The following is a 19897-nucleotide window of genomic DNA, read 5'->3' on the forward strand; positions in this document are numbered from 1 at the left end:
TAATCAGATTTTAAAAATTTAAAAAGATTCTTTCTTAGCTCATCAAGCTCTTTCTATGCATACTAATATTGAAATATTTCAAGCTATTTCATTTTTTTCATGTGTATTGCTAATCTAAGTTAAATAATAAAACACCTAGCAAGAAAGTATGGGTCATGGTGAGGAAAATTAATGGGAAACAAATCCAATACCCCACTATACACCTAAAAAACCTGACGGTGGAAAATGCTCTGAAAAAAAAAGGACGTGGCAAACTTACTTGCTGAACAACTAAACAAAAATTCTTCACCCAAACACCACAGCTTAACATTCCAAAACTACAAAATAGAAGCAGAAAAAGGAAAACTGAATTTCACCTCAAACAACACAGAAAAATATAATCTACCATTCAGAATATCCGAACTTAAAAGCGCTTTGGATAGAAGCAAAGATACTGCTATCGGATCAGATGAAATCCATTACCAATTTTTGAAACAACTACCAGAATCTTCATTAAATACTCTTCTAAACATATTCAATAATATCTGGCTCTTGGGTTACTTTACCTAACGCTTGGCGAGAGTCCACAACCATACCAATCCCAAAACCTGACAAAGACCCCTTGAATCCAACAAATTACTGTCCTATCTCTCTAACTAGCTGTATTTGCAAGACCATGCAGAGACTGGTAAACGATTGTCTCGTTTGGATATTAGAAAAAAACAAGATATTAGACAAACCTCAATGTGGCTGCAGGAAAAAAAGGAGCACAATGGATCAGTTGGTTAGGATGGAATCCTACATAAGAGATGGACTTATCAGAAACCACCATGTGGTGTCAGTATATTTTTTGATTTAGAAAAAGCATACGACACCACATGGAAATACGGCATCATGAGGAACCTGCACAACCTGGGAATCGGAGGAAGGATGCCAACATTTATACAAAATTTCCTTAAAAACCGTACTTTTAGTGTGCGCCTTGGAGGAGAAAAATCTGAAGTGCATGAACAAGAGATGGGAGTGCCCCAGGGCAGTATAATATCCGTTACACTCTTCCTGCTAAAAATCAATAGTATTGGTAAAGTAGTGACCACAAACATTGATAAATCCCTCTTGGTAGACGACTTTTCAATCACCTATTCACCCCCTAATATGTTAATAATAGAAAAACAATTACAGGAATGCCTTAACAAAATAGAGAAATGGGCTGATGAAAATCTCAAAAACCAAAAGTTTGCATGAACTTTTGCAAAAAAAAAGGATATCATCATAACCCACAACTAAAAATTAATAACAATGCAATACCAATGGTACAGCAAACCAAATATCTGGGGATGATCCTGGATAACAAATTTAACTTCAAGCCACATATAGCACTCAAAAAAAAAAAATGCCAAAAAGCATTAAACATACTAAATATCACACACAAACTGGGGAGCAGAGATGGAAACCATGCTCCTACTATATAGAGCACTCATTAGACCTAAATTGGACTATGGTTGCATTATATATAACTCAGCAAGGAAAGTGTATCTAGAGAAACTCCTGGTGCTACCAGATCAGGCTGCCCTGTGGCTTCCTGAGACGAAATGCACCTACATTGACGTTTTTTTGTTTTCTGATCTTTTTTGTAAAACTTAATTATGTTCTGCAAAACCAAAAACAAAAACAACAGCCTTTCTCCCCCCCCCCTTTTATTTTATTTTTTCCTACCTTACTCCCGGTCCTGGATATGACCTTAAACTATATCCGATGGTGAGGTCCGGCTTACGGGCTTTGGGGAGTGTGGAGCCACCCCTTAATTGCCATTGCTCCCAGGTCCACCCTGACCCGGAGTGGTAGTACCTGTTAGGGTTCCAACTATGGGTTAAATAGAAACAGATTTTAAAAAAGAAAAAAAATATATATATATATATATATTCTATTCAATTATTTTTATATATTTTTTTTTTTTTTTTTGCCCTGTCGGTAGGGCATGAGAACAAACCGACTGCCCCCCTGTAGAGGGTAAAAATCCCTCAATGGGGCAACCAGTTAGCCGTGGGTTGCTACCCGTAATGTCTTAGGACGTGATCCTGGTGATTGAGCGAACCTAGACCAGGATACATAGAAGTTTAGGCACCGCAACACATTACTTTGGCCCTTACTTCGACTAGACGGGCGGTCGGAGAGGCCCAATCCGACCAATCGGCCAGTCATGCCAAGCCCCACCATATATTGCCCATTCCAAAAACTCACTACTAACAAAACACATCCCCCCCTCTCCCACAAATAACCCTACTCCCTAATGTATGATGGAAAGTGGTGGCTGAGGGTCAATCGATTAGGTGTGAATATCGATGACGAGGCTGTAAACCCCTCAGGATTGCTACAGATCCCATAGCAATATCAAGAGAGAACATATAATCATTATGATACCACCAAAGTCGGTTATATCATCATTGTATCCCTGTGGAGGCTGGGCGAATGGGTTTCCCCCCAGGCTCTTCCCAAATAGGACTCCGAGGTGGGTGGGGAACAAAGATGACGAAAAAAGAAAACAAAATTTATGGCTTATTCCTCCCAAAAACCACCCAACCACCCAAAGAGAACCCACTCTGATGTCTCTGACATCAGTAGCTCTGAGGAAGAAACGATAAAACCAAGGAACTCAACATTCGTAGTAATAGAATCAACAGAGGAAACTCCTTTGAGCAAACTATCACCTTTTAAAATTTAAAGAAATCTTAAAACTTTAAAACCAAAGTCTATTAAAAAACAATTTAACGGCAGCCTACTAATAGAAACTCATAACGAAGAACAAACTAAAGAAATATTGAAACTAAAATTATTTGAAAACATCAAAGTCAAATGCTACAGACATCCAACCCTAAATACCTGCAAAGGAGTTGTGAAAAGCCACGAACTTGCACTTTGTCCCTTGGAGGAAATCAAGACAAACTTACAGAAACAGAATGTGTTAGATGTTCGCAGAGTCCAAATAAAAAAAAACAGTGAGAAAATCGATACCAATACATATATACTAACTTTTGATTCCCTCATTATACCCAAAGAAGTGAAAGTTGGATATATGAAAATAAATGTAGAAATTTCTATTCCAAACCCCCTCCAATGCTTCAAATGCCAGAAGTTTGGACACCATCAAGATCGGTGCACACGATTACCAGTGTGTGGAAGATGTGGAGAAAGCGGCCCACACATTGACTGCAGAAAAGATTTTAAGTATGCCAACTGCCTTGGAAATCATGACACTGGCTCTAGATACTGTGAAATATGGAAAAGAGAAAAAGAAGTGACCAAACTAAAACATACAAAGAATATATCCTACCCAGAGGCCAGGAAAATCATTGAAACTAAAACATATGCAGATGCAACTAAAAAAACTGCTCCAATCAACAATCAAAATTGTCATATACATGTAACGGATACAACTGACAAGAAAATTGATGTCTTAAGCAAACTAATAAAGGAAATGAAAGAATTATTAGAAGAAATGAGGAAAATGAATAGTGCAATGTCTACAACCAATCCAAGGATAATATTAAGTAAAGTCACTACTGAACCACAAAAAGAAACAAAACCACAAACCATTTCTACAAAAACAACCGAACAACCATCAAACACATCACAAGCCAGAAAAGAATCAAAAATCCCCCCAGATAAAAAACAAACAAAAACAGGAAAAGAAAGCTCCCGATCTATATCTCGAACAGGGACTCCGACAGAAAATAGATTTGAGGGATTGGAGACGATGGAAGGTGAACACAATTCCAAATGATGAACAAAATATTACAATGGAATATCAGAGGGATAAAAGCAAACGAAAATGAACTCACATTATTAATAACAAATATGAGCCCAGCACTTGTCTGTCTGCAGGACACCTTTCTGAAAGAAAATAATACCATCAACATAAAACACTACACATCTTACAACTACATAAATAAAGATACGGACAGAGCTTCTGGAGGCACATCAATACTCGTGAAGAATGAAGTCCCTCAAAGACAAATAAATATAAACACAAACTTGCAAGCAATTGCAGTTACAGTGACTCTACATAGAACTATAACACTTTGCTCAATCTACATCCCTCCAAAAGATACAATCAACGAAACTGAGATAACTCAATTAATAAAACAACTCCCTAAACCCTTTTTTCTACTAGATCTCAACAGTCACAATGTAATATGGGGAAGTAAAGAAACAAATAAAAAAGGAAAAGAAATAGAAAACATAATAAATAAAAATAATCTATGCCTCCTTAATAATCAAAACTACACCTATATGTACTTTCAGAATTTCAACAGGTACTTTCACCGCCATTGACCTTCCATGTGATCCTTCCATATATATGGACTATGATTGGAGAGTACACAATGACACCTGTGGGAGTGATCATTTCCCAATCATCCTGGAAAGTCTAAGTACTAGTACTGAACAAAAAACACCCAAATGGAACCTACATAAAGCGGATTGGGAAGACTTCCAGGAACAGTGCAAAAACCAATTAATTATCGAAAAGAAAGATGAAGATGACCATTTGAACTACTTCATTAAAACACTCACAAACATAGCAAATAATACCATACCGAAAACAACCAAAACCAACAATCACAACAAACCTTGGTTCACAAAAGAATGCAGAAAAGCCATCAGAGCTCGATGAGCTGCCTTGAGAAAATTCGAAAAGTACCCAACAAGCGAAAATCTGGATTTCTTCAAAAACAACAGAGCAAAAGCCAGACGAACCATAAAGGAATCCAAAAGAACAACATGGAGAAATTATATATCCAAAATTAATGTGAATACCAAGGCAAAAACAGTTTGGAACATGATGAGGAAAATAGGAAAGTGTAGTAGTACACCAATATCCCACATTTCTAAAGACAACAAAATATACACTGATCAAAAAGACATTTCCAATAACCTGGCAGATAATTTATCAAAAATTTCATCATGTGACAGAGAAATTCAAAAAGATTAGAGAAAAGGAAGAGAAGAAAATTTTATTTAAATCACAAAATACCGAAAAATACAACCAACTTCTTACTTGTCTGAATTAAAAGAATCGCTAACCAAATCCCATGACACAGCTACAGGGCCCGATGAAATTCCATATGAAATCCTCAAAAAACTTCCAGAAACCTCAATGAAATACCTACTTGAAATTTTCAATATTATATGGTCAAGTGGAAACGTACCTGAGACCTGGAAAGAGGCCACAATAATACCAATCTCCAAATCTGAAAACTCAAACATCCAATCCCAATCAAGTAACGTCTCAGATCCATTGAATTTTAGGCCAATAGCTTTAACAAGCTGCATTTGTAAAACCATGGAAAGGATTATAAACAAAAGACTAATCTGGTTCCTGGAAACAGAGAATCTTATTACAGAATTTCAAACAGGATTCAGGAAAAACCAAAGTTCAATAGACCACATAGTCAGACTTGAAACCTTCATCAGAGAAGCCTTTGTAAGGAAGGAACATTTAACAGCAGTGTTTTTTGACATGGAAAAAGCCTACGATACTGTGTGGAAGTACGGTGTTACAAGGGATCTGAAGGCGCTTGGACTAAAAGGCAGAATGCCAATTTTTATTGAAAATTTTTTAAAAAGTAGACGGTTCAGAATAAAGGTTGGCACAGCTCTCTCGGACTTGAAGGAACAAGAGAATGGAGTACCTCAAGGGAGTATACTGTCAGTGACCCTGTTCAGTATCCGAATTAACAACATTGTAAAAAACCTTAACCCTGGGGTAGATTGCTCCCTATATGTGGATGACTTCCTAATATGCTGTAGATTTAGATATATATCTATAATAGAAAGGAAGCTTCAATTGTGCTTAAACAAAGTAATGAGATGGACGGAAGAGAATGGATTTAGATTCTCCAAAAGAAAAACGAAATGCATGCATTTCTGCAAACTAAAGAACATGCATAATGATCCTGTCCTAACCATGGAAGGAACGCCCATACCCGTTACTGACCAGTACAAATTCTTAGGGATTTTATTTGACAAAAAGTTAACATTCATCCCACACATAAACTATCTGAAAAAAAAAATGTAACAAAGCTGTAAATCTTTTGAGAGTGGTAGCACATACCGATTGGTGTGCAGACAGGGAAACACTCCTTAAACTTTACAGAGCACTAGTCCGCTCAAAGCTAGACTATGGTTGTTTCATATATGGATCAACTCGAACATCATATATAAAAAGCCTAGACCCTATTCACCATACTGGCTTAAGATTGGCCCTAGGAGCATACAGAACTTCCCCCGCGAACAGTCTATACACGGAAGCACATGAACCCCCACTAGATCTAAGGCGAGAAAAGTTAGCCCTTCAATATTTACTCAAATTGAAGTCTAGCCCAAACAACCCTGCATACCAATGTACCTTCTATCCTAAATATGAAGAACTCTTCAACATGAGAGGAAAAACTTATCAAAACTTTCGGGCTCCGAATGAAGGAAAGCATTGAAGAATCGAAAATTCCAATCTCCAGCATTTACAACTTCATACTACCTAAAACACCCCCATGGACCATGAAACAAGTAGAAATAAAACTGAACCTAAACAAAAAGTCCAAATCTACCACAAACCCTATTGAATACCATGACGAACTTCAACATTTAAAATTACGATATTCAGGCTACACCTTTACACAGACGGGTCTAAAAGCAACAATCACACTGGATGTGCAGCAACGTACCATAAAACCACAATGAAGAGAAATCTTCAAAATGAAGCATCTATATTCACTGCAGAGACTATACCTATCGATTTAGCACTCAACATAATTTCAGAGGAAACCAACAAAAACTTCATCATTCTCACTGATTCTCTATCAGTCCTATTATCTATACAAAATCAAAAACAAGAAAATCCACTAACAACAAAATTAATAGAAAAAATCAATATCCTTTCAACCACTAAAAATATTATTCTTGTCTGGATCCCCAGCCATGTGGGGATCAAAGGCAATGACAGGGCAGATACAGCTGCAAAAAAAATCTTCTCACCTTCCAACTGACAATTTTAAGATTCCACATACTGATCTTAGACCCCATATAAAAGCGTACATACAGGAAAAATGGCAACTGCGGTGGAGTCAGCAAGAGGGCAGCAAATTATACTCAATCAAACCTAGACTTAAGGAACGATGTCCAGACATCAAGAGATCACGCCTAGAAGATGTGATACTGACTCAGCTGCGCATAGGACACCAACTTTACTCATTCTTATATACTAAATGGAGAATCGGCGCCAGAGTGCATCCCATGCCAGGAGACACTCACAGTAAAACATATCTTAGTTGGGTGTGATGACCTCGCCCCAACTAGAAAACTATATTATACAGAAAGCAATATGGAGGACCTTTTTGAAAAGGTCAACTCAACAAATATTCTAGCATACCTAACGAAAGTAAATTTATATAAGAAAATTCAAGGAAATTTAAAGTCACCCAAATATACACATCCATGTATAAATACAACATTTAATTTCTTAGTTCGATTTTATAAAAAAGGGAGGAAAGGCTGAAAAAGCCCCCCCCCCCCCCAACAAAAAATAGTTTAAAAAAAAAAAAAAAAAAAAAAAAAAAAAAAGACTCCGGCATTAAATGACCACATAGGTTGATATGCCGTAAAACCAATCAATTAATCAAACTAGAGAAACTCAAGCCCATACAAAACCAAGCACTCAGACTCTGTTTAGGAGCCTTCCGAAAATCACCTATTCAAAGCGTGCACACAGAAACTAATGAACTCCCCCTCCACCTGAGATGGGAAGAACTCTCGCTCCAATATACGCTGAAACTTAAAAGTCTACCAGAAAATCCTGCTCATGAAAAAGTATCTACATCAATGTATGAACATTTCTATACCAGCAAACCTACAGCTGTTAAACCTTTGAGATATCGCCTTAAAAAGGCTATTACAGAAGGATTCGAAGAACCAAAAAGCATACAAACTTGGACAATTAATAATACTCCACCATGGACAATCACAGAACCGTATATTGACATGGCTATTAAAACAGCTAAAAAACAGACTAACTACCAAACCTATCAAAACAAATTCCTATAACTTAGGGATAAATACTCCATATACAAAACCATCTATACAGATGGTTCAAAAATAACTGAAAGAGTAGGAGCAGTAGCAAAAATGCATAACACATACAAGTAAGCCCGATTACCGGACAGTGCCTCTATATACACCACAGAATTACAGGCTATTAAGATGGCTCTAGAACTAGTCCGAGAGTCTAGCGAGAATAAATTCCTTATTTTCAGTGACTCCATGTCCAGCTTAATGGCATTGAAAGAAAGGAACATGAACCATCCGTACATCCTGAAAATTATGGAAATATACCAACACCAAGTAAAGGAAAATAAAACAATAATATTAGCATGGATACTGAGTCATGTCGGCATAAAAGGAAATTCAGAAGCTGACAAACTGGCTAAGGACACAACAAACTTGATTCCATCAAACATAAAAATCCCATACACAGATAGGAAAAACCAAAATAAACTCCTATATAAAAACCAAATGGCAAAAACTATGGAATGAACAACTAAACAACAAACTTAGAGAAATACAACTGAATGTTGGACAAGATAGAGCCATAATACCAATACGAAAATTAGACACCAGAATTCGAATTGGTCATCCAAGACTAACTCATGAATACCTTCTGAAAGCAGGAGGTATCCTCCAATGTAGAACCTGTCAACATTCACTAACCATTAAACACATTAATGGAATGCAAAAAATATGAAAATATTTGTGTGAAATATTTCAAAGAACAAAACCTTCAAGCAATATTTGGAAAACCTTATAAAATATTAGATTTTCTAAGAAAAATTAAACTTTTGGAACGCATTTGAAAGGAAAAAAAAACCCTGGAAAAAAGACTTAGAAATACTAAATCTTAATTAAAAACAATTTATCACCTAAAGACTTAATGAAGAATACTTTCTTCACATTTCATGGCATGAAATGACCTATAGGGTTGATGTGCCATTAAACAAAAACTTACTTAAAACTGCTAGATTGTAGGTTCTACAAGATCTAATGTTTCTTTTGTAAAGAGATCAAGTGAAGGAACATGAAATTTTTTAAATTTAACAAAAAACATCTTTTTATATTTTGGTGATTAAGATTATTTGTTACTCTGTGAACTGACAATGAATATTGAACAAAAATCTTTTTGTGTTAATAAAAAAGTTAAATTTATGTTATCCTTCATTATTGTGTCACGTTTTATTTTTAATTTGAACTTGCTTCGTTATTTTATTGACCATTGCAAATATTCCTAGTAAACCAAGTGCAAGAAAGATTCCAACAATTGCACTTAAAGAGACAGAATCTTTAAAAGATTTATTGGTAGTATGCTCCATCCCCATCACGACAAACTGATAAGAAACTTAAAAAAATGAACAATTTGTTTTGCTCAAATCATCTGTGTGATCATATCAAAGCATGATTGTCATTAGTTATTTGATTTCAAAGGCCAATAGGGTTTTTATGCATTAAAATGGTTTTGGGGACATTTATGCATTAAAATGGGTTTGGGGACATTTATGTATTAAAATGTTTTTTTGTGGAGGGGATTACATATTAGAATTTTTTTATGTATTAAAATGTTTTGTTTTTTTTTTTTGGAGGGGATTACATATTAGAATTTTTTTATGTATTAAAATGTTTTTTTTTGGAGGGGATTACATATTAGAATTTTTTTATGTATTAAAATGTTTTTTTGTGGAGGGGATTACATATTAGAATTTTTTTATGTATTAAAATGTTTTTTTTTGGAGGGGATTACATATTAGAATTTTTTTATGTATTAAAATGTTTTTTTTTGTGGAGGGGATTACATATTAGAATTTTTTTATGTATTAAAATGTTTTTTTTTTTTTTTTTGGAGGGGATTACATATTAGAATTTTTTTATGTATTAAAATGTTTTTTTTTTGGAGGGGATTACATATTAGAATTTTTTTATGTATTAAAATGTTTTTTTTTTTGGAGGGGATTACATATTAGAATTTTTTTATGTATTAAAATGTTTTTTAATATTATTTTATTACTTTATCTGTTGAATTTTTCAAGTGAAATTATTTTTACAATGGAAAAATGTTCTTGCTTTTAATAGACGTTCACAACAAAGTGATTCATGTTGTACAGAGACCACCTCCACGATCAAATAGTTCCGGCAGTAATGCCTCTACCAATTCTACTTCTGCTACTGCACCCCCGCCTCCAACTCGTGATGTTAACAGTTTTGTTGTGGGATCTTTTACTTTACCGTCAGAAATTCTTGATCCCAATCAAGTGCAGGTAAAAATTCTTACTGGTTAAATCTGATTTTCTTAAAAAAATTTTTTTTTTTTTTAATTTCTATTTGGATTTTATGATCCGAAATTTTAAACAGAGCAAATTGTTTTATTAAAAAAACTACATTTACTTATTAGACTATTGTACAACAAGCTGTTCATAACATGGGTGAATTAGGAAGGAATGCTCGGGTTTCTACTAGATCTTCAGTGAGTATACTTTTTATGTTTTTCTATTTACTTGATATAATTTATGAAAATTCAATAAAATGTTTTCTTTTTTTTTTTAACTGTAAAACATAAAATGTATTTTACTGCCGAGTTTAGCCACAACAAAAATGTCTGTGCAAATGAAATCTTCTGGTTGTTAATTAATGGTGAGAAGAATATTTTTCTCTAAAAGTGTAAAAATTCTTTTTCTTCAATAGCAAAAATTTCTAATCAAAAATAAAATGTTGCTAATAATTAAGATTTTAATAAAATTGATTCTAAATACATTTTTTAGGAATATGGCCCGATGTTCACCATTACTGGGAGAAATGGAATTAAATATTTATCTCATAAGAAATGCTACTTTGCATTTACATATAACTACTTTAGCTTTAGATTATTAATCTTTACTTCCTATTATCTATTCATAAACTCTTGTTCTATAACTAAATTACCCTTTGTCCGTAGTCCTAAACTTAAAATTCTCACGAGATCAACGACTGGAAGTAGAGACAGTGGGGGGAAAACAGTGACTTTGAAAATGGCGAAATGAACATCATTCCCGTTCATCCATTTATCATATTTGGACTTCTAACTTTCATCTATTATGTTTGAAATGTAGTTATGTGTGTGTGTGTGTCTTCATAATAAACCTATATCGTTGTGTAACAGTGGGTGGTTCCTTATTTGTTCATAAGTGTTATGTTCTTTCCTCATGAACTGCAACATACCCACGTAAAGGCTGTACTCCCTGTGGTAAGATATTTTATGTTATATTGATCTAACACATCCCATGACCCAACCATTTTTCCAGCAACCTTAGCAACAGATTGGATACAAGTTTTCCATTTTAGACTTGGAGTGAAAGTTCTAGGAGCTTCTGAAAACGGGGAGCTTCCTCAAGAGAAAGACATCAAAACATCGAGAAAAAATACAAAAAAAACTAACGTATGGCAAGCGAACGATGAAAACAAAAACGAACACGTGAAAAATGGCTTAAATAAGCCTGTTTCGATATTAACATTTAAAAAAATCGGTGGGTACCCGGGTGTTTTTGGGTGTCGCTAAGAATAAGCGAAGTAAAGAAAAAAACAGGAAAACGAATGTTACGTGAAAAATGGCTTAAATAATACAGGGTTCAATATTTAAATTTAAAAAATCGAAAAAAAAACAAAAAAACATCTTACACCCCGATTCAAACCCAAAACGTTTAGATAATGAACCAAGGCCTTAACTACCTGAGCTAAACCAACACATCTGAAATTTGTTCGGTTTTTCAACTATTTAAAGTGAATCAGGTCACGACGTCATGACGCATGCGTTTTTGACCCCTCCCCCCCTGTCGAAAATTGTCAATTTCAGGGTGAAAAAGTTAACGTTTTTCTTTCTATCTCTCTTTCTCTCTGTTTGCGTCTCTCTCTTTCTCTCTCTCTGTTTGCGTCTCTCTCTCTCTCTCTCTCTCTCTCTGTCTCTCTCACTTCATCTTCCCTACTCTAAAGACTGTTACTAAAAAAGAAAATGGCGTCTGGCTATTTTTTTTTTTTTTGTAAAAACTTTGATCGTTAATATTTTTTGTAAGCGTATTTTTTTTTTTACTTCACATTTTTGGCTTGTTATTTTTCATTTAACTATCGTATCTAACTATTTTGAATGTGCTAATAACTTTGGTAAGGTTGTCATAGGGTAGAAGTTCATAGTTTAGCTTGTGTGAGGGTTAAATTTTTTTTTTACCGATAACAATTTTTAAATTCAGACTGCCATTAGAGCTTGCTGACGTCAAGATCACGTGACATGACTCAGTGGGTTTTAAATACAAGTTGACCCAAAATAAACGGCCCCGTGTATACTTTATGTAGAAGAGTTGGCGCCCATATTTTTTGGGGCAGTTATAAATCGATTTAAAAATATGTAATGTTTAACATTAAAATGTCACCCCCCCCCTGCAGAAAATCGATCAGTTGACGCACTTCTGATGGTCCTTTTGGGCTAATTTTTCGATATTTGCCGTCTGGAGGGTGGGGCTTTAATATGATACCAAGTTTGTGAATTTTTGTTCCGTCGGTCAAAAGTTTTTAGCAGACACACAAATATACATACATACATACATACATTTTCGCTTTTATATATATAGATTAACATAAAAAATTAGCCGTTTTTTCTATTAGCCATAAATTGTAAATATTTTTCAACAAATCGAGTCAAAAATGAAATCTTTATTGTTGATAAAGTTTTTTTTTTAGAAATTGTGAGTTATTGAAGCAAATCAGCTTGATTTATTTGTATTGTGATTCTTTTGCATTTTGAGTGTTATTTTCACATTTTCATAACATGTCAGGTTTATATCACTGGACAATACAATACAATATCTAAACTTCAACTTCCATCATCCATATAAAGTGTTTACAGCATCGAACAAAAGCAATATCTAGTAACAGTAATATATATCAAGAGATGAACAGTTTAAAAAAGAAAAAAAGCACTCTATTGAAACATCTATTTAGAGAGCATGATATCAGCTCCAAGAAATCCGGACCAAACATCAAAGGACATTACCCTAAAACTCGGCACAGTTTTTATACCATATATGAAGGCTTGTCGGAAAAAAATCGAAGAATAGTTAACCCATATGACTTCAAGACAGTATTCAAGAGTGATTCAATTCTCTGAAAGCGTCTTGTGCAAATCAACAGAATTTTTTTTTATTTTTTTTTTTTTTTTATTCAATGGTCACCCCAAACAAGGCACAGTGCCACTTTGAAGTAGGGGGCTACTATCGGGGACATAAATTGCAGGGACATTATGAAGAGAGATGAACAGCAAGATGTCTGTTCACATTACACTTGAACTTCTGCATGTCAATACAGTTGGGAAAGCAGAATCCCGAAATGGAGTTCCAAAGTCTAGCAGTTCTAGGGAAGAAATTATTGGAATAGAAGGCTTTCTTACATCTAGGGATCTCTATTGTGTGAGGGTGGGATTTAGCTGTTTGTCAGAGGTATTCACATCGAGAGGGTACAAGTGCTTGTAGTTCGTCAGAGCATTCACTATTAAAGTATTTGTAGAACAGGCAGAGGAATACAACATTTCGTCGATGGGATTGAGGCTGAAGCCTAGTTCAGGACCTATCAGGTTGGCAACCCTCTTTTGAACCTTGCCCAGGAGTTGGAGGCAAGTAGCAGATGCACAGTCGAAATGTGACAACAGTACTCCATACATCGACGAATGGTGGCCTTATACTAGTAATACACACGGACGAAAAAACGCTTTGGATAATCAGATTTCAAGGTAGTTCTACTAAAATAGCCATATTTTTTAAACCAAAGCACTTCAAGTCTTCAAATTACTACTGTTTTGTTCGGAAATGAATATACTTTCAAATGAATTAATAAATATGAATGTACATTATATATTTTAAGAGTTTTAAGCAAATAAAGTGATAAAAATGTGAACGTCATAAAATGGCGTTTTCGGTAAGGTTTTGTAATGACCCCCCCTGTTTTCTAAAAGTCCGTACCGTGATTGTATGAAGAATTTCGTCATGAAATTTGGGAACCAATTAGAAGAGGTGTTAATCTTAATACTGTCAAGTGTCCGAAATATTTTTGACCATTTCTTTTTTTGTCGTGTTAAAAATAAGACTTTAATATGACGAGTATTGAACATTTTGAAAAAAAAATTCTTCGGACACCCAGTAGTAAGTAAATCAATCTTTTTACTATCTTTATCAATTAAAAGTATTGTTTTATGTTGAGTAGGACCGCGGTAATTGATAATTTAAAAGGACCTACCCGAAAAAAAAAATTGTTTCTATTTATCGAATTTGGTCAAATGAAGTTTAAGCAGCAGCAGCTCCAGCCTGTAGAATCAGCGATAGCACAGTTGTAAACAAACACGCGTTCTTTAATTTTTATTCAAGAACGAATTAAGAAAAACATGAAAATATGAATATAAATGTTCTTATGTTTAATTAGAGCTATTTTGTTATCAGAATAACATTAGTTTAGAACTATTCGGTTTTCAGAATATGTAATAACAACAATCCTAACCAATTCGGCATTATAAATCTGTTGCAATTTCTCACAAATCTCGTCAAATTTAAAAACATGGTTAAAAAAACAAAATAAACTTTTGTAGATATATAGCTTGCATGCACTTTTATTCTTTAAATTAGTTTTGAACAGCGAATTAAAACAATGTTTTACTGCGAACAGCCACAAATGTTTTTTTTTTAAAAATCAAAATAAGTATCAAAATCTCGTTTATACATAGATTCGAAAAAGCTGTCAAAAAACAAATATATAACAAATAAATGTTATCAAAGGCAAGATAAGTTACTTTTCTACCAAACTGGATATATTTTTTGTGTTTTTATTCAATGTAACATGTTTATTCAGCTCGAAAAAAATACAGTGTTTACCGCGGAAAATTAAAAATGGCGCCCGGCCCGACTCTCTTTGACACGGTAAGTTTGAGAAAAGGAGTTAAAAATAAAAAAAAACTATACAAAATACTGTTAAAAACTCAACGAATATATGTCAGCCTATGTCACGGTAACATATATTGAGTGAGTTTCTAGCAGTATTTTGTCTACTTTTTTATTTTTAACTCTTTTCCCCAAACTTACCGTTTCAAGAGAGTCGGGCGCCATTTTAAATTTTCCAAAACATCGGTAAACACTGTTTTCAAGCTGAATAAACATGTTACATTAAATAAAAACACTAAAAAATTATCCAGTTAGGTAGAAAAGTAACTTGCTTTTGATAACATTTATTTGTTATATATTTGTTTTTTTGACAACTTTTTCGAATCTATGTGTATAGTAATACAAACCCTCAAAATCTATATCAATATTCTTGAAATTTTAAAAGCAGTTAGAAAACACATCAAACTACAATTAGGAAGCTTTTTATTTCGTTATTTTTTTTTCTACTTATTAAGCGAAAGATATTTTTACAATCTGCTCCAGCGTAGTATAAACGGCCTATGGAATTAACACCTTCAACCTCGAAAATAGAAATCAACAAATTTTTGAACGCTCTTTTTGAAAAAAAGCTCTCTTAACTTCACCTCTAATACAAATTATGTGTGGCAAGTCTCCTCCTAAAACACTCTTTAACCCTAACAATAACACTAAGTTCGAGTGGCAAGCCCCCCCCCCCCCAACAAAATACCTCTGTAAGCCACATACAAGCATCTAAAACAAACAAACAAAAAATAGATCCTTCCTTAAAGAAAAATACACAGAAAAATAAATTGGTTAACTGTCCTAAAATGCTAGAACGGCCAGGAAATGATGAATTATTTTACATAAAATTTTTGTGAAACTAACCGCTCCCCCCTCTAATATTGTTTTTGTTAGCTTTGTCTCTGTCAAGTTTTCAGTATGTTCACACATAATTTTCCTTAGCCCTACAATTAATTCAAAGTCCGAATGGCAACCCTCCCCATATTCTCATTGCATAGAAACCCTCTTAAAACTACACATAATCATCTTAAAAAAAAAAAAAAAAAGCATGCATATTTTCCCATAGAAAAAAAAAACAGTTAACTGCCCTAAAATGCTAGAATGACCTGTAATAGGAAATTATTTTACATTCAATTCTAAAATAATTTATCTTTCATTAAAGTTTTTCATGGCATTTTATACATAATTTCCTAAAAAGGTAGAATCACATTTTGGAGGGGTGGTCAGAAGGAGTTGAGTGGGGTTAAACAGAAGGTGTTAATCTACAATAATACCAAAGAAATATTGCAATATATTCATTTTTAAATGGTCTTATGTTTAGATTTAAGTTTTTTGTACATAAAGCACATTACAATTCAACTTTGAGTTCTCCAACTTCTTTTCTGTTTATGGATACATGGCATTTTTAAGGAATTGCTGCACATTTATGCACATTTACTGCAGATTATTTGGAAACCATAAACTTTGGGAGATTTTCAGTTGCATATTCTGATTCCTTGTACAAAAATACACTTATATGGTAAATTTCATTTCTTAGTCTTGTGTTTTAACAAAGATATGACATTTTTACTGAAAAAGTAGTGTAAAAAATGTGACGAAACGCATATGGTCTTAAAGAGGGAAAAATATCCAAACGTGTGAGGCACAAAAATAGCCATAACTTCCTTAATTTTAATCAGATTTAAAAAATTTTAAAAGATTCTTTCTTAGCTCATCAAGCTCTTTCTATGCATACCAATATTGAAATATTTCAAGCTATTTCAATTTTTTCATGTGTATTGCTACTTATACAGACTACTTTTAGGTATGAGTAGCTTTCTAGCATGGTAGAGTAGAGCCCACCTTCTTCGCAGCAACCTTGTGAACGTTAGACCGAGGAGTTTGAAGGAAGTACTTTCAGGTAATGTGTTTTTGGCCATTGCTATTAGTGGTAGAGAAGGTTTCTTGCAATTATTGAAGGAAATAAGCTTAGTCTTGGCAGCATTGAATGTGACCATCCATTTTTGTCCCCATTCCACTACAGATTGGAGGTCTTCCTCTAGTGTTTCTGCCATTTCCTTAGATATGTGTTCATTTATTTTCCCCTCATGCCTGCTATAGAGAGTGGAGTCATCAGCAAATATACCCATCTCAGAAACAATTTTATCAGGGAGGTCATTTATGAATATCAGGAATAATAAAGGTCCCAGGATAGACCCCTGAGGTACTCCCGCATTTATATCATATTGTTTAGATGTACGACTGTTGAGGAAAACCTGGATTTTTCTCCTACTTAAAAAGGATTTAATTACATTATGTATTCTTCCAGTGATACCATATGATCTAATTTTACTTATAAGACCATCATGCCATATTTTGTCAAAAGCCTTAGATATATCTAGAGCTACCGCTCTACCCTCCCCTGCTTGGTCCAGTGAACGATATATATGTTCACAGATTGCAGTTAGGATGTCTGCTGTGGAATCCATATTGATTGTTGGTCAGAAGTTTAGCAGCTGTAAGATGATGGACTAGAGCTTGATTAATTATGGTCTCAAATATTTTGGTAAAAAGTGGGAGGAGGCTAATGGGGCGATAATTTAATGGATCAGTTCTTTCGCCAGAATTCTTGAACACTGGTACCACAGAAGCAGTTTTCCAGCAGTCAGGAAAGCAAGATTCATTAAGGCATTTGTTGAAAAGTTTGGGGACCGGAGCAACTTCAGTGGAGCATTTTTTTAATAGCACTGCCGGGATGAGATTGTGTCCACATCCTTTTGAGGCGTTTAAGTTTTTTATGATATCATATACCAGAGAAGGGGGTTATTTTCAGATCATCTAGTGTGGTGTCAGTCCACAAAGGAAAGTCAGGGAGGGAGTGGTTTGCCGGGTCCAATGTGGAGTTTGAGGCAAACCGACTGGCAAGCATGTTAGCCTTCTCGGTTGTCGTACAAACAACCTCCTGATTATTTGATAGTGGGGAATGGTTGACTGCCCATCATTAACTACACTTTTATAGATTTTCCAAAAATTGTAAGTTCCTAGTTTCTGTGTTTTGATATGTTTCCTGATGGTTTCAGTGTATTCTGTCTTAGCTGTTACTATTTCTCTCTTACAATTATTTCTAGCTTCTATATACTTCTGTCTGTTTGAAATGGACTTATGTCGGATAAATCTGCCTTTGAGGCAGCATGCGTACCGCAGATACCATAACGTAAATGTGGAAAACTATACAAAGTCGGGACATGTAGTCTACTAAGAGGTTAGAGGAACACTGAAAAGCCATAATACATGGAATGATTGAAAAGTCTGGTATGGATGACCACATATGGAGGGAAAAGGGAAACCATCTACCCTTATAGAACAAAGTAAAATTTATATATAGTAAAACAGTGGGGAGTAAGACAAAGAGGCGCATATTCTGGCTAATGATCATCTACTAAGCAGATCTAGTAAAGAATCTAACACAATATGAGAACCATTAATTATATATAGTAAAGAATATGTTAGTGTTGGGACGATTAATTGGAAATCGGAAAAATCAGAGCTTTTTGGGGTATTGAATCAGAAATGAGCCTATTTTCCGATGCGAACACCGATTTCTTAAATTATGTTTTTATTTGCTTTTGGTTTAAGAAACATCTTCCATTGCTTGTAGCAATAATAAAATAAATATTGATTTTAAACTTCCAGTAAGACTAAAATCTCTAGATCAGCCCCTCACAAGTGTGTTTTTACGTTTGAGAAAATATATGCAGATTTAAGATGTGTTTTTACAGTAATCGGGACAAAATATCAATTTTATAGTTAAATATTTGAAGATTAATAAAGAATCGGTAAAAAAATTGGAATCATCCCATCACTAATAATATATATATATATATATATATAAATAAATGAATAGTGATGTATAGCGATAATTAGTAAAGAATGTACATCTAAGAAACAAGATACATACTAGAATTGTCTGCAAAGACCCATGACATTTGGTAAAGTTCAGTTGTAAGTTACACACTTTTGGAGATTGCAGGTTTAATCCTCAGTGCAGGTGACATTCAAAATATAGTTGCGAATTACTTAGGGCTCATACCCAGTCATGGCTGATGGAACAAGAGATTGCTACACCTGTGTTCCAGTTAGATTCCAGAGTTTGATAGAAAGATTCTAAAGTTTGACAAAATACACCTGAAGAAAGTCAGAGGTTCCATTGATTGAAACATTGTGAAAATAACACTCAAGCTGAGAACAGTAATTCAAATAATATAGTAATCCTCATCTCAAACTGTGAACAGTAATTCAAATAATATAGTAAGCCTCATCTCAAACTGTGAACAGTAATTCAAATAATATAGTAATCCTCATCTCAAGCTGAGAAAAGTAATTCAAATAATATAGTAATCCTCATCTCAAGCTGAGAACAGTAATTCAAATAATATAGTAAGCATCATCTCATACTGAGAACAGTAATTCAAATAATATAGTAATCCTCATCTCAAGCTGAGAAAAGTAATTCAAATAATATAGTAATCCTCATCTCAAGCTGAGAAAAGTAATTCAAATAATATAGTAATCCTCATCTCAAGCTAAGAAAAGTAATTCAAATAATATAGTAATCCTCATCTCAAGCTAAGAAAAGTAATTCAAATAATATAGTAATCCTCATCTCAAGCTGAGAAAAGTAATTCAAATAATATAGTAATCCTCATCTCAAGCTAAGAAAAGTAATTCAAATAATATAGTAATCCTCATCTCAAGCTGAGAACAGTAATTCAAATAATATAGTAATCCTCATCTCAAGCTAAGAAAAGTAATTCAAATAACATAGTAATCCTCATCTCAAGCTAAGAAAAGTAATTCAAATAATATAGTAATCCTCATCTCAAGCTAAGAAAAGTAATTCAAATAATATAGTA

The 19897-nt window shown here is 34.0% G+C and overlaps 1 protein-coding gene across 4 annotated transcripts in view; it reads left to right on the plus strand.

Annotated features, from left to right (window-relative positions):
* Window positions 1-19897, plus strand: part of LOC145241490 (large proline-rich protein BAG6-like) — a 322214-nt gene that overhangs the window by 139063 nt on the left and 163254 nt on the right. For 3 of the 4 annotated variants that reach the window (XM_080104490.1, XM_080104489.1, XM_080104493.1), the window contains exons 5-6: window positions 10150-10334; window positions 10469-10540. In XM_080104490.1, the coding sequence (XP_079960616.1) occupies window positions 10150-10334; window positions 10469-10540 (257 nt within the window). The remainder of the gene's footprint in view (window positions 1-10149; window positions 10335-10468; window positions 10541-19897) is intronic. The other variant, XM_080104491.1, reaches the window with a different exon arrangement.

This window comes from Euprymna scolopes, chromosome 20 (genome assembly GCF_053919585.1).
Source record: "Euprymna scolopes isolate OS-2025 chromosome 20, ASM5391958v1, whole genome shotgun sequence".
Taxonomy (NCBI): domain Eukaryota; kingdom Metazoa; phylum Mollusca; class Cephalopoda; order Sepiida; family Sepiolidae; genus Euprymna; species Euprymna scolopes.